Raw genomic sequence first — 14588 nt, 5'->3', positions numbered from 1 at the left:
TACTACTTGACATCTTTGTTTTTTTCATGGGATGAGAAACAAAACAGGGAAATTTTAATGGGGGACCATTGAGTAAAAATAGGAAGAGCATTAGACTGGGAATAGGGAAACCTAGGTTCTAGTACTTGCCCTGCCATTTTCCTCTTGTCCTTTGTGTGATATTGGACAACTCTTTTTAACCGTTCTAATTTTCTATTGACTCATCTTCAAAATTAGTTGGTTGGCCTAGAACAGTAGTTTTCAAATGTTTATTATTTATTTTATATCAGTGGAAACTTTTCTTCACATAAATATTAGGTAGGAGTTCAAAATATAAACATGGAGTTGCTCCTTTGGTTAAAAAGAAGATGAGGCGCTTCCTGAGGCACCTCTTAGTTAAGCACTGGGCCACAGGCATTGAAACCACAGAATTTAATCAGTGTTGTGTTGGTAAATCAGTTCTCCTAGAACCAATGAGCCCTGATTAGTAATTTTCCTACCATGGCCAACTTTAAAGGGTTAAAATTTGCCATACTTTTCTGTGTGCAACCACTCTTTAGGAGCAAAACCAGTCCATTAGCCCAGGTCAGTCAGTTACAATAGCTACCTAGCAAAGAGCAAGTCTCTGAGGGTTATGCTAGAGATAAGTAAGGTTTCAGAGAAAAATAAGGGCAAGAGATAAGAATAAAAAGAAATAGAATGAGACACTTTCTGGAGAAGGCAAGCTCAGGTAGGTATCATAAACACACAAAGGCATCATGAATTTCCAGGGTACTGGAGTGTGTTGGCAATAGGGGAAGAAACATGGAAAAGGAGTAGCAGACAAACTTGTTTCACAGTGTCACCATTTTGCTTAGAAATGGCCTTTTTTTAACCAGTGGAGGGAAATGGAATCAAGGGTATCCCACAAAAGATGCAACACTCACATGTTTTTCTACTTGAGCTTGGAATAATTTTTTATTTTCATTTGAATATATGTCTGTATCTCAATAGAGAACTATATCTCAGTAAAGCTGTTTTTTTAAGTCTTGTACACCAATGTTCACAGCTGTATTATTTATAATAGCCAAAAAGTGGAAATAACCCAAATATCCATCAGCTGAAGAATGGATAAACAAAAATTGGTATATCTATACAATAAAATATTATGCAGCCATAAAAATGGAATGAACTACTGATACATGCTACTACATAGATGAACCTACCTCAAAAACATTATGGTAAGTGAAAGAAGCTAGACACAAAAAGCTGCATACTGTGATCCTGTTTATGTGCAATGTCCAGAACAGGCAGATCTGTAGAGACACAAAATTGATAAAAAGATGATAAAAAATTATTCCAAACTCAAGTAGAAAAACATGTGAGTGTTGCATCTTTTGTGGGATACCCTTGATTCTGTTTCCCTCCTCTGGTTAAAAAAGGCCACGGGGTGTGGGTAGGAGGGAATTGGGAGTGGCTATTAACAAGTATGGGGTTTCTTTTGGGGGATGATGGAAATGTTCTGATTAAACAGTGGAGATGGTTACACAATATTGTGAGTATATTAGAAATCACTGTATTTACACTTTAAAATGGTGTATTTTTATGTTAACTTATCTCAATTAAAAATTGCCCACAAAAGGCTATACAGGAGTAAATCCTGATGAATGGTGGTCCTGGAAAAAAAAAAACACGTGGACAGTTAAGTCAAGAGAACCAAAAGAGTGGTTTCCTAGAAGCTTGGGGAGGAGTTTTAAGGATAGAGTAGTCAAAATCATCCAAACAATTTCCCTTGTGCTGATTCCATTCTCACCAGGCGTCCTTTTTATTATAATTTGGCTTCTCATGTACATTTCCTTTTGAAAGAAAATTTGCTGACCAGAGTTTTCCAGTCTTCTTGGCTGTTACATTTTTCCTGAAGAAAGAATAAATTGGATTGGAATTTTGGTTTGTTTTATAAACAATTTCTGGTCCTCCCTCTGAGGCAGATTGACTCTCCCTCCTCCTAATTTTAGTTCAGATGTGCAGGCTCATGACACTATACACAGAATTTGAGAGAAATTTTATTACTCAAGGGACCCCCCCCCCACGGAAAGCAGGGGGGCCAAAATGGTTAGGACTGTCTTGAGAGAGAGGCAGAGGGAGTGCGTTGGGCCTTTGTAGTCTTTAGGCAGGGGACTGGGGAAAAGCACTCCCTCATTAGCTATAGGTTTGCAAGTTTTAAATTTCCCACCTGCACCAAAGGAGGAGTCAGGCTGGAGAGTTGCGAGTTTGAAATTTCCCACGAGGGTGAAGGCGCCAGGACTGTAAATTTGCTAGTTTTAAGTTTGCTACTGACAACATGGAAGAGGGAGCTGGGCTTTCTTATCAGCCTGTCCAGAAGTGGGGAGCAATCTATGAATACTTTAAGATTTTTGAACTTTAAACTTTACATGTTTGTTATTTTGATTATTCTCTGTCTATCAGGGCCAGTAGCAAAGAGCAGTATAGGTGAGAAAGAAGAAACTAGCTCAAATAGAAGAATTGGTAGAGTTCAGTGGCTGATTGAACTTACATGTGTGTTAAGGAACTACTGAGGCAAGATTTTAAGTCTTGAGAGGAGGAACACTAGTGCCATAGACCTTGTGAGGAAAGTTGGGAGAGAAAATTTTCTATACTGTTTATTACACATTGTTTAGAATATGTTTGTGCAAGCAGTATCTTGCAAGTGTTTTTCTTGTAAATGTATTTTTTTCTTAACATTTTAATAACTATTATAGACGACTATATGACCAAGTTAGGAATAACAGAGATGCAACCAAAATCATATTTTTAAAAACAAATTTAGTAAAATTAACCAATTATTTTAAATAACCTGATTTTTATTCCTTTTACTCATCTGATTTATGTCTTCACCTCTTGGGTACAGTATTTTTTTTTAATTGGTGCTTCTAGCCCTTACACACTGGGAGGACCCAGAATTCATGTTTCCATGTGCTCACATTTCATGTGTAGCCCTGATTTCGGGATTGCAACACGGGCTAGACAGTGGTCTGGCCGAGAAGATAGGCATCAGCCCAGACCCTCGTCCTGACCCGCGGAATGTGGCCCACAGCCCACCACCCGCAGGCAGAGCACCGCTGCCTTCGAGAATGTGTAAGGCCGCGCACATGTCGGCGCCCGCCCTCCCTGGTCAGTTAGAAAAGAAACCCGGATGTTTGGGGGGCGGGGGAGAAGCTGGCGTCTACCCATGAATCAGCGCGCGTAGCTATATATTTCTGCCCTCTTCCGAGGCGCTCATTCCACGCTGAGAGTCGCCCCAGGCTCTGGCTGTGGCCGCCGCCTAATGTTTTCACGCTCCTCCCTTTCCTCCTCCTCTTTCTCCTCCTCCGAGTTCCAGTCAGGCCGACCTGCTCTGCTCGCGGTAAGTGTCCCCCGCCCCCGCCTGAGCCGCGCGGAAGCAGGCAGGGGCTCTCCCGCGAGGCTATGGCCACCGTACTCTGAGGACAGCTGAGGTGGCCCGGCCGTGAGGACTGCAGGTCGAGGGTCTGGATGCTGGCGTGCGTCGCCAGGATGGCCCAGGGCGCGGGGGAGGGGACGGACTTGGCGGCGCGGTGGCGGGTGGGCCACCATCTTGCACCAGCCGGGCGAGGGGAGGCATCTCGGAAAGGTAGTTGGTTGGCGGCAGCGTTTGGCGTTTGGCGGCCTGAGGGCCAGGGCCGCGCGGGTTGCCACTGCTGCCTCCTAACCTTCCGGGGCCTATGTGTCGGTCGTTCCCAGCCTGGTTTTGGCTTTTCTTTCTGGAGGCAACTCCCTTTGGTCTTTTGTATATATGATGCCGATGTTTGGCGAGACCCGCCCATCCCCACGGCTCTTCAGTCATGGGAATAGAGACCAGAGAGGGTTCCGAACTTTCTGGCCTCAGGGCCTCTTGGGCCCCTCCTTTCTGTCCTGATTCCAACCCCCCACAACACCCAGGTTACTGGTCGTTCAGTGCTCACACCCTTGTTCTTGCCAAAGGGACTTCGCTCCTCCGTCATAGAAATCGTGCTCCGTTCCGTTATTGTCTAGAGGAGAAGAGCCCTGAGGAGAAACGTGGAGTTAGAGACACAGTTTTTTAACAGTGATCTTTGCAGGTTTTACTTAATGAGACGGAAAAAATTATCTCATTCTGAGGTTTTATCCTTCTCTAGACACGGAGGGAGTTCCTCTTATCTCAAGTTTTAATGCTTTTTTTAAAAAGGAGAAATCAGAGGAGAAAATGTCAAGTGAACCAGCTTCTACAAGCACAGGGGGTCTACATCCAAGGAGTTCTCTTTGTTTGCAAAGATTTTTTAATCTGTGAACTTAAATTTTGCTTTTATTATTTTCAGGTTTGAACTGTGATTTTTAATGCCTTTTAGTGCCAATAAACATAAAATTAAAACAAACAAGTAGAGTTTTAACTACAGAAGTCTGGACTTAGAATTTGTGATGTGTCTTGCTTTGGGGGGGGTTACAGTGAAAACTCAAACTGTCTCCTTAAGCAGAAACTTTACTAAGCCTATGAAGACACTGGGTTGCTTATAAAATTAAGGCTGTGTGCCCTTGATGTTTTAACATTTGTACAAGTCCCAATGCAGTTGTATCTTGCATTTGTATATTTCATGGCTATCACCTCTTTTGAGGTGGGCTGTGGGGTGTTGAAAGAACTGTTTAGGTGAGGAAACAGCCTCAAGGAGGAGACTTTACCGAGGTCATGTGGCTAGGAGTGATAGAACCAATTCTCGAACCTAGGTCTTCTGACTCCTCACCCAATGCTCAGTTCACTATATTATGATCCATTTTTTATGAGAGTGAGGTGGTCAAGGAGAATAAGCATGGAGACTCACCTAAAATATATAAGTAACACTTTTCAATTCTCTTTTCCTTTATACTTAAAATACTTAAGACTTCATATCAACACAACATTGTAAATCAACTATACTTCAGTAAAATATTTTTAAAAGATTTCATATCTTTTCAACTTTTTTAGTATTTAAATAATATTGTTATTATTTCCAAGCATGGTGAAAAGTTGAAAAAAGTTCTACGTTGAAGGGGTCCAAATTTCAGCTTCTTCTCTTCAACCCCTTTTCCCCAGTTAAGTTTTCTAGTCCAATCTGATTTTTTCAGCCCAGGGTTTTACTTCTCAGCATCAGCTTTCTTAGTGGAAGAGGAGAGTAAGGGGAAAGGATATATAATTCTGTACCTCCTCTTCTATCCAATTTGTTTTCTTTATTCAAGAGGACATTTAGAACCATACCCAAATTTTTCTGTTGTTCTTGTTATACCAATTGGACAGGGGCAATACCTAAATGAATAGCAATTTTTGTGAATAGAAAGTAACCCATAGTTTTAGTGACAGATAGGATATTGGAAATTTATATTGAAAATGTGTTTTATTTCAAAAGTGACTTTTCAAAGATCAGAAATATTTGACATATTGACTAATTAAATACGTAGCTCTGAATATTTTTTCTTCTTGCTTCAGAGAAGGACTTAAAATATATATGATTTTCAGTCAGGTTGTTTTAAATAATGACCCCAGAAGACTTGTTTTACTCAGTAATTTGTATCAAACACTTGTCTAGACTTTTTAAATTCATTCATTGCAAAGCAGTTTTCTTTTAAGGAGTGTTTTTAATAATACTCAGTATATCAGGAAAAGTAGTCATCCCTATGTACCATCTGGGTCTAATGGACAATTTTTATTTCATCTTTTATATTTTAAGTCATTTTAGAAATAATTTACATAAGAATAAAGAAATAGTGAAACCAGTTTTATTAGATATTTAATGTGTTTAGACATGGTGTACTTCTTTGTATATACTTAGAAGAACAAAAAAATACATTCCAGAAGCTGATAAAGGAATCCAGCTGTCTTTTATTAAGACAGATATTAAAGACATTTGCAAAAATGTAAATCATTGTCATTCTTCTCCTTAAAGTTTTTGTTTTTGAAATTGGTTATTTTAATTAAAAATATTTATATGGACATGTAATGGGCTTATTACTTTAAATAAATTAATATATATTAAATTTTTTCTCAGTTTCAATTTCTAATATGGTAAGTATCAATAGATATAATCCACATAAACAGGAGGCTCATTGGGGTCCTCAATAAGTTGTAAGAATGAAGAATGGACCTGAGCCCAAAAAAGTTTGAGAACTACTGATCTGGTGTTCTTTGTGACAGTATTTTAACAGTTCTATACATGAACTAGAATTTTGTTTCTTTTTAGTGCTTATATTCATCAACTTGTATGATTTTCAGTAAAGAAGGAAAAGTTGAGCAAAATAATGCAAAGTACTGTGTAGTAATTTTTCATGTGCTTCATTTAACCTTCCAGTAGTGCTGCAAGGAAGGTATTACTGTTTTCATTTTACAGATAGAAAAACTAAGTTCAAAGAGGCCAGTTAAATATCCTATAGGTTTGGCAACCAGAAAGTGGTAGACTTCAAATTCCCACTCAGTTATTCAGCCCCTATGTCCAGTATTCCCATAATTGTGCTCCATGTTTTTACTTGATATTTTCCCAGTGGATCAGTTTTACTCCTATAAAATGTGAAATAATTAAGAATATATACTTCCTGAAGTTACTTTAGGAATTAGTGATTATAGAATATCTTATGAAAGGGACTTCCCTGGTGGCACAGTGGATAAGACTCCGTGCTCCCAATGCAGGGGGCCTGGTTCGACCCCTGGTCAGGGAACTAGATCTCACATGCATGCCGCAACTAAGAGTTCACGTGCCGCAACTAAAGAGCCCACCTGCCGCCACTAAGAGACGGTGCAACCAAATAAATAAATAATTTTTTTTTAAAGAATATCTTACGAAACTTATTAAAACATTTATTATATAGTTTGTCTTTGAAAGGCCAATTATGCATTTGTCTTTTCTCCAGGTTATATCTTTTACATATCAATTACAATAAAAACATCTTATAGATAAAATCTTTACCCTGAGTATGACCTAAAAATTACTTTGCAGAAAGTAAATTTTATTAGAGGGGTGGTCCATCCCAAGAGCTAATTTTAAAATGTTTTAAAATATAGACAATCTTTGCAAAGTATTATGCTGATGAATTTTAAATCTTAGCGTCAACTAACTATTTTCTACATATAGATGAAGTATGAAAGTCAACAGACAAAAGTTGAAAACTTATATTAGGGGGGAAATAGTAGAGTTATTAAAGATCTGCTCAAAATGTACCTGGACTTCATGTGTTCAGGCTTTCAAAAAAATAAATAATTTCCACAATATAAAAACTTCTTGGACAAAGAAAAGATGATGAGTCTATATTTTTCTTCTAAATTATATGTGATTTGTTCCCAAAACCTGGCTTGAGAGTTTGAATTGTTTAGGTGCCAGTGAAATTGTCTAGGAAACCAAGGTATAATCCAGTGTTTCTTGGATTTGAGTACGGTACCAATTAATTCCTATTATAAGGAAAACATTTTCACAGACACCGTCTTACTTAAAATGTTTAAATATTCTTAGAGTTCTTGTACAATCATAAAGCAAAATAATCAAAACTGCAAAATCAATGCCATTCGAATCAACTTTAATACATTGAATAATGTATTTTGGTGAAACAAAGTCACTGACTACTTTTTTTGAGTTTTTCATATCCATGATTCAGATCTATCTAAACAGTAGCAAGATTTTTCTGTTTAAACTTTATCAATACCTTCATTTCTCTAGCTAACCATAAATACTGTCATTTTCCTTGCATTTAGTACAAATGCATCATTTAGATATTCCCTCCCTCTGTTCTTTTATTATTAGCCAGCAGCAGTAAAAGTGATAGTACTTGATGACAATGCAGTAGTAAATACAGACAAAAACATGAGAACTGGTATGATCCAACAGTTCCTCTTCTGAGTATTTATCCAGAGGAAACAAAAACACTAACTTAAAAAGATACCTGCACCCCCATGTTCATTGCAGCATTATTGTAATATAATGTTATAATATTATTGTAATAGCCAAGACATGGGAAAACCTAAGTGTCCATCTTTGGATGAACAAATAAAATGTGGAATACCATTCAGCCATAAAAAAGAAGGAAATCCTGCCATTTGCGACAACATGGATGGACCTTTAGGGCATTATGCTAAGTCAGACAAAGAAAGACAAATAACATATAATCTCACTGGTATGTGGAATCTTTAAAAACACACACACACACCTCATAGATACAGAGAACAGATTGGTGGTTGGGGGAGGGGGGGACAAAATTGGGTGAAGGTGGTCAAAAGGTACAAACTTCCAGTTATAAAATAAGTCCTGGGGATGTAATATAGTGTGGTGACTACAGTTAATAAGACTATTGTATATTTGAAGGTTGCTAAGAGAGTAGATCTTAAAAGTTCTCATCACAGGAAAAAAAATTGTAACTATATGTGGTGATGGACGTTAACTAGACTTGCTGTGGTGATTATTTTGCAATATGCACATATATCAAATCATTGTGCTGTACACCTGAAACTAATATAATGTATGTCAGTTATATCTCAGTTTTTAAAAATGTGAGTACTGAAATTATGTGACTGAGCTTAGTTATAAGGTAGTCATTCAGATGATCCTTGGAGTATGCTTATGTTAATTTTTTAGATAGCAAAACAATGTATTGTTTTAGAGCTTTCTTGTACCATCTGGACTATAAGTATTTTCCCAGAGGTCTGTTAGTTTCAAAAATGTTGGGGTAATTTGTTGGAAAGTGTATTATTAATCTTGAATGTAAATACCAGAAACTTAACTCAAAGTAGTTTGACCAGAAATGAACAATTATTCCCTCTCTTAACTGAAAAGTTCTAGTAGCTACTTTGCCTCCAAGCATGGCTTAGGTGTTTAAATGTTAGCAAAAGAACTTGAATGTCTCCCTGTCCTACCCTCTTTTTCTCTACTCCATAATCTTATGGTTTTGCTATTCTCTTTGTTGGCGTCTTTCTTAGGTAGTCTTTCTCCACATAGGGACTTCCATCACCACCAGGCTTATATCCTACCAGCTTATTATATGCTTAACAGCTTTATTGAGCTATAATTCACATAACATACAATTCACCCATTCAATGTACAATTCAATGATTTTAGTACATTCACAGTGTTGTGCAACCATCACCACAATCAATTTTAAAACATTTTCGGACTTCCCTGGTGGTGCAGTGGTTAAGAATCTGCCTGCCAATGCAGGGGACACGGGTTCAAGCCCTTGTCCGGGAAGATCCCACATGCCGCGGAGCAGCTAAGCCCGTGCATCACAGCTACTGAGCCTGTGCTCTAGAGCCCATGAGCCACAACTACTGAAGCCCAAGCACCTAGAGCCCGAGCTCTGCAGCAAGAGAAGCCACTGCAGTGAGAAGCCTGCACACCACAACAAAGAGTAGCCCCCGCTCACCGCAACTAGAGAAAGCCCGCATGCAGCCATAAATAAATAAATAAATAAATTTTTTTTAAAAAACCAAAAAAAAATTTTAATCACCCTGTAAAGAAACCCCATACCCATTAGAAGTCCCTCCTTATTTTCCCCCAACCCTCCCAGCCCTAAGCAGCCACTACTCTACTTTCTGCCTTTATGGATTTGCCATTTCTGGACATTTCATATAAATGAAATCATACAGTATGTGGTCTTTTTGACTGGTTTCTTTCATTTAGTATAATGTTCTCAAGGTCCATCCATCCATTTTGTAGTATATATCAGTACTTCATTCCTTTCTATGACAATATTATTCCATTGTATAGATATATCACATTTTGTTTCTCCATTAATCAGGCATTTGGGTTGTTTACTTTTTGCTGTTATCAATAATACTGCTATGAACTTTCATCTACAAGTTTTTGTGTAGACATGTGTGTTCAATTCTCTCTTGCTAGGAGTGGAATTGCTGGGTCATATGGTAACTTTAAGTTTGTGAGGAATTGCCAAAGTGTTTTCCACAGTGTCTGCACCATTTTATACTCCTACCAGCAGTGTATGAGGGTTCCAGTTTCTCCATATCCTTGCCAACACTTGTTATTGTCTGTCTTTTTGGTTATAACCATCCTAGTGGGATGGTTATATTTATTGTATCTATTACTTTTTAAAATATTTTATTTTGTGGTAAAATACACATAACATACAATTTACTATTGTAACTATTTTAATCCTCTAATTTTTTTTTTAATTTTTGTAGAATTAACTCTTAAAAGATAGTTGAATTTTAGGTGTATAAAAGCTGAAACAAAATATATATATGTAAATTATAATTATTTATACACGCAGTCTCCAAAAACTGATTGGGTTGTGCTGGAAGAGGTCTTTCTTTAGTCAGTTACTTGGAATTAGTCAGTTACTTGTCAATAGCTGAGGTGGAGAGTTCTTTTCCGCTTATTTTGGTGCCAGCTCTGAGTTGCAGAACCTAGAGACCCTCTGGAGTTGCTCTTTCAGGGATTCTAAGATACTTCTTGCATATTTTGCTAGATATTCCATTTCTCTAACATGATTTAATGTCCCATGGAATTCCTTGCCTTGCCACCAGAACTGTTAGTTTTGGGGGGCCTCAACTACCTTATTGGATAGCACAGCTTTAGACTGAAGTTGTGGTTCTAATGGCATCTGAGAGTGTTTATGAATGTACCAATTGAGGCTCCTTGGTGGCTGCTATCAGCCTCAAAAGGTACCGCTGTAGTCATGGGCAGTGGATATGACTTGTTTATATAGACTACTTGAACATTTAGTACCAATTTAGAGTATTTGTACCAATAGATATTGTATATGATCATTTAATAAAAGGATTCTATATGAGTCTCAAATGCTGTACAGTTGTGACTCTTAAAAAATGTTCTGTATTCTTCGTAGCAGTAGGTCCTTAATGCTGAGCAAGAATTGTCATGTATTTATCTACTTGACATATGCATTACCTTAATTCTCATTTAGGGACAAGCAATAACTATTCAAATAATTGAGTTCAGAGGTTTCAATAGCCAAACCTCAGAAATAGGGGAATTTACTTAAGTACAGAATTCACTAGAGATTCTTGTAATAGTAATTCAAACATTTATACCAGTAACTTCTTCTGGAGTTAAAGTCGTTTTTTTCCTTTGATCTAATTCAGTCTAAATGATTTGGAATTGGAAAAAGCAAGAAAGCTTGCTTTTGCTACTCTGAGGATAAAGACAAATGTGGAAACTCAGTTAACTCTATTTATCTTAATACTTTAGATTATTGATGTTTAAGTTTTAACTTTTTTAAATAGCTGAAATAGTTTTTTAAGCATGTTTATCTTGTATGTAAAAAAATATGTATGTGCATGAGAATTCAGAACAGAAATTCCTGTTTTAAAGAAAGCAATTTAAATGTTTTTTTGAAAATGTTTAATGTAACAGCTTTTTAAAAAGCCCAAAGAAACATAGACATTAGATTGTAAACTTCTGAAGGCAAGGACTATGATTTATTCATCTTAATTTTTTCCCTAGAACTGAGCACATTACATTGAGTACAGAAGGCAATGAGTAATTATTTTTAATGAGTTAATCTATGATAAAATGTATCCAACTAATTTTCTGTTCCTTTCAGTTAGCGTTGATAAGAAACAAAAAAAACCTAAAAATTTCTTTGAATGTGTTTTTTTATAATATTAATTTATTTCTGAAATGTAAAGAAAAACAGTTAAAGATTAATGTTACTTAGCATTTCAAAATGCAGATTTACTAAAGCATGTATTACAGGGTGATTACTCATTTACAGAAGGGTGTCTTTCAAAAATTATTTGTAATTTAATAATTTCAGATTTCTTCAAATAATAAATGCTTATCACATTCAGCATTTTATTTACGAAATTTGCATTCATTCAGGAATGAACCAGTTATGGAAAGTGAGTAGCATGTGTATATCAAACTCAACAGGTAAACTTTTTGTAGAGAAAAATATTTAATGTGTGTACATTTAATTTAACAAATCCACCCTAATAGTAAGTATCTTTATTTTATAGGGCAGAAAACTAAGACCTAACTTGCTACCTTGTCTGGAGTCACATGGTGAGTTTCTGGAGATTGAAATTAGACCCAAAGATTTCTGAATCCCAAGTATCATGTTTCAGTATATTTGGTGTTAAAGTGACTCATAAAATTGATTGATGTCATGTGTTAATGCTTAGGTGACTCTGCAGCTTGATGGACAACAACAACCCTTTTCAACCAAAAAGTAAGTATTGCTGCTGCAAGTGATAGTAGTGTACTTGGGTCTTGTACTGATAACCTTGCTTCATGAGAAAAGGTGAGAGAGACAGAGGTGGGCACGTTAAAAAAACACACAAAAACACTTAAATTTATTAAAGTAATACCATAGTAAAAAAGAACTACATACAATAAAAATGTCAGTAAAGTAGAAATGAAGTGTTTCTTCCTCATTTCCAGAGATAACTACTATTATCGGTTTGGTATACATAATCACAAACTTTTTTCTATGCATAGACAAAAAAATAAATTATTTCTAAATAAGATCATACTATATATGCTGTTATGTGCCCTTAAAATTTTTTACTCAACCATCTATCTTGAATATATTGACAGTGTCGGTACCCAGTTAAAAAGAATGAGGAAGACCTATGTATCAACATGGCATTAAGACCATGGTATTAACGTAGATATAAATTTCTTTATTATCAGTATACATGGGTCTCTCATTTTTTTAAATTTGGCATTGCCTGACTTTGCCTAGTTCCTTAGCCCTTAGATTACCATATGTTAAGTGCATACTGCATATCTAGTAGACTACTGTGTGTAAAAGGAAATGTAAAGGAAGAAGAAAATATGTTCTTTACTCTCAAGGAGCTTACTTTGGAGTTACACATGTACAGTTAAGACACATTAAGAAATAGCAGTTTGAGATTATATATAGTGTATTCTGAATTGCCTGGCATAGGCTGTCAGTGTAGTAAAAGGTGGAAGAAAAACAGGGTCTAATAGTTTATCGAGGAGTTACAATTGAACCAAGAGTTGGGAAGGAGTAGGGAATTAATATTTTGTTGAGTATTGCTTGAAGTTAGATACTTCATATAGCTTTTCCCTAAATCTACATTACCACTTCTATTAGGTAGATATTACACCCATATTTTAGGTGAGGAAACAGATTCAAGTAATTTCTCCAGAGTTACATTAGAAATGGTGCAATGAAGATTTGAACTATTCAATTTGATGTCAAGTCCATGCTCTTTCTACTATACTTGAATAATATGGACAGTATAAGGTAAGGAGGAAGGGTATTTTAGATGGAAAAAACAGTACAAATGAGGGCTCTGAGGGACACAATATGCAAATGCTAAACTATGAATTACATTCTTAATTATTTCACTTAGAGCATGCTGTATATATTTTTTTAAGTAAGGTTTAGAAAAGAGATCAGTTCTTAAAATTGGTTACATTTGGGAGGGTGGAAGATTTTTTTATTTTGTTTTATGTTAGGTGAACTACTAAGCATTAAACAACACTATGCTAAGAAATTATTTGTATAGAAGGGGAAACTATATTTTAAAAATTTGTTAGAAAATAGCACCAATTTATTAAAGTGTTTCTTTTGTATGCCATCCCCAAATCATTATATTCACATAGTACCTTTTAATTTTGAGTCAAAAGTAGAAATGACATTGTTGTAATCTAGTAAAATTACCTTTAGAAATTATTTAATTTAAAAGATAAATTTTAGATATCATTGTCTAATAAAAAAAGGATATCATTGTCTAAGCCAGAACTCTAGAGTTATTATTTTGTTTTGTTTTTATTTTTTCAAAGTGGTTACCCCATCCACATCTCACTCCATATATCTAGTGCCACTTATATCCATCTTCATTGCTATTATTTTAATTTGGGTGCATTTTTAAAAATAATACATAGTTTAAAAAAGACAATCAGAAATTTATAGGTTGCATACCCACAGATTCTTGAAAAGTGAAAGAGCAAGCAAGAGAGAGATGTGCGTGTGTTTTGGGCCTACGTACTCCCTGTTTTTTCAAGGCATCCACTTTGAATAGTTTAGCTGTTTTTCTAATAATTAGTTTCATATTTCTAAATTTTTGAAATATGTACTGCTGTCTCTTGAATCATCAGTTTTTGCCATTATCTAATGATTTTTCCATTAAGGAATAGGAGGATTTTAGTTTTCGTACACTTAACCACCACCCCCCCAAGCACCTCCCAATGTAGTTATATCTCAATTTTTGGTTAAATCATATTTGATGTTTTTATTGTGATGACTATAACAAATATTGTTTGCTGATGAGCATAGTATTGATACGATGGTAATAATATATTATGGATACATTTCCTTTTTCTTTTTTTTTATATATCCAGCAATTTAAATTTTTTGGTTTTTAAAATTTGCTAAATTTTATTAAAATTTATAACCAAGTCTTCTCACACCCTTCTGTAGCCTCTTAAGTTGATTTTCTATATGGTAAAACTTGTCAGGTAATCTAACAATTTGATTGTTAATCTGTGTGTGTGTGTGTGTGTGTGTGTGTATGTGTGTGTGTTTGGTCTCCTAGAGACATTTCTCCTGGGAGTAATGGTCGTCTCTCCTCTGGCTGGTTGCTCTCTAGACCTGTTGAACAGCTATTGTCCTGGGACTTCCCTTTGTCTTTGTATTGTGTG

The 14588-nt window shown here is 36.0% G+C and overlaps 1 protein-coding gene across 1 annotated transcript in view; it reads left to right on the top strand.

Moving 5' to 3' along the window:
- Positions 1 to 3336: 3336 nt before the first annotated feature.
- ZNF280C (zinc finger protein 280C) overlaps positions 3337 to 14588 on the top strand; it is a 52847-nt gene continuing 41595 nt past the window's right edge. Inside the window, exons 1-3 of the mRNA XM_061178416.1 lie at positions 3337 to 3361; positions 11933 to 11978; positions 12098 to 12144. Coding sequence (XP_061034399.1) covers positions 12114 to 12144 — 31 coding nt within the window. The 5' untranslated portion in view covers positions 3337 to 3361; positions 11933 to 11978; positions 12098 to 12113. The remainder of the gene's footprint in view (positions 3362 to 11932; positions 11979 to 12097; positions 12145 to 14588) is intronic.

The sequence above is a fragment of the Eubalaena glacialis genome, chromosome X (genome assembly GCF_028564815.1).
Source record: "Eubalaena glacialis isolate mEubGla1 chromosome X, mEubGla1.1.hap2.+ XY, whole genome shotgun sequence".
In the NCBI taxonomy this organism is placed as follows: Eukaryota; Metazoa; Chordata; class Mammalia; order Artiodactyla; family Balaenidae; genus Eubalaena; species Eubalaena glacialis.
The sequence above is the reverse complement of the archived record's forward strand: the minus strand, read 5'-3'. Positions and strand labels throughout refer to the sequence as shown.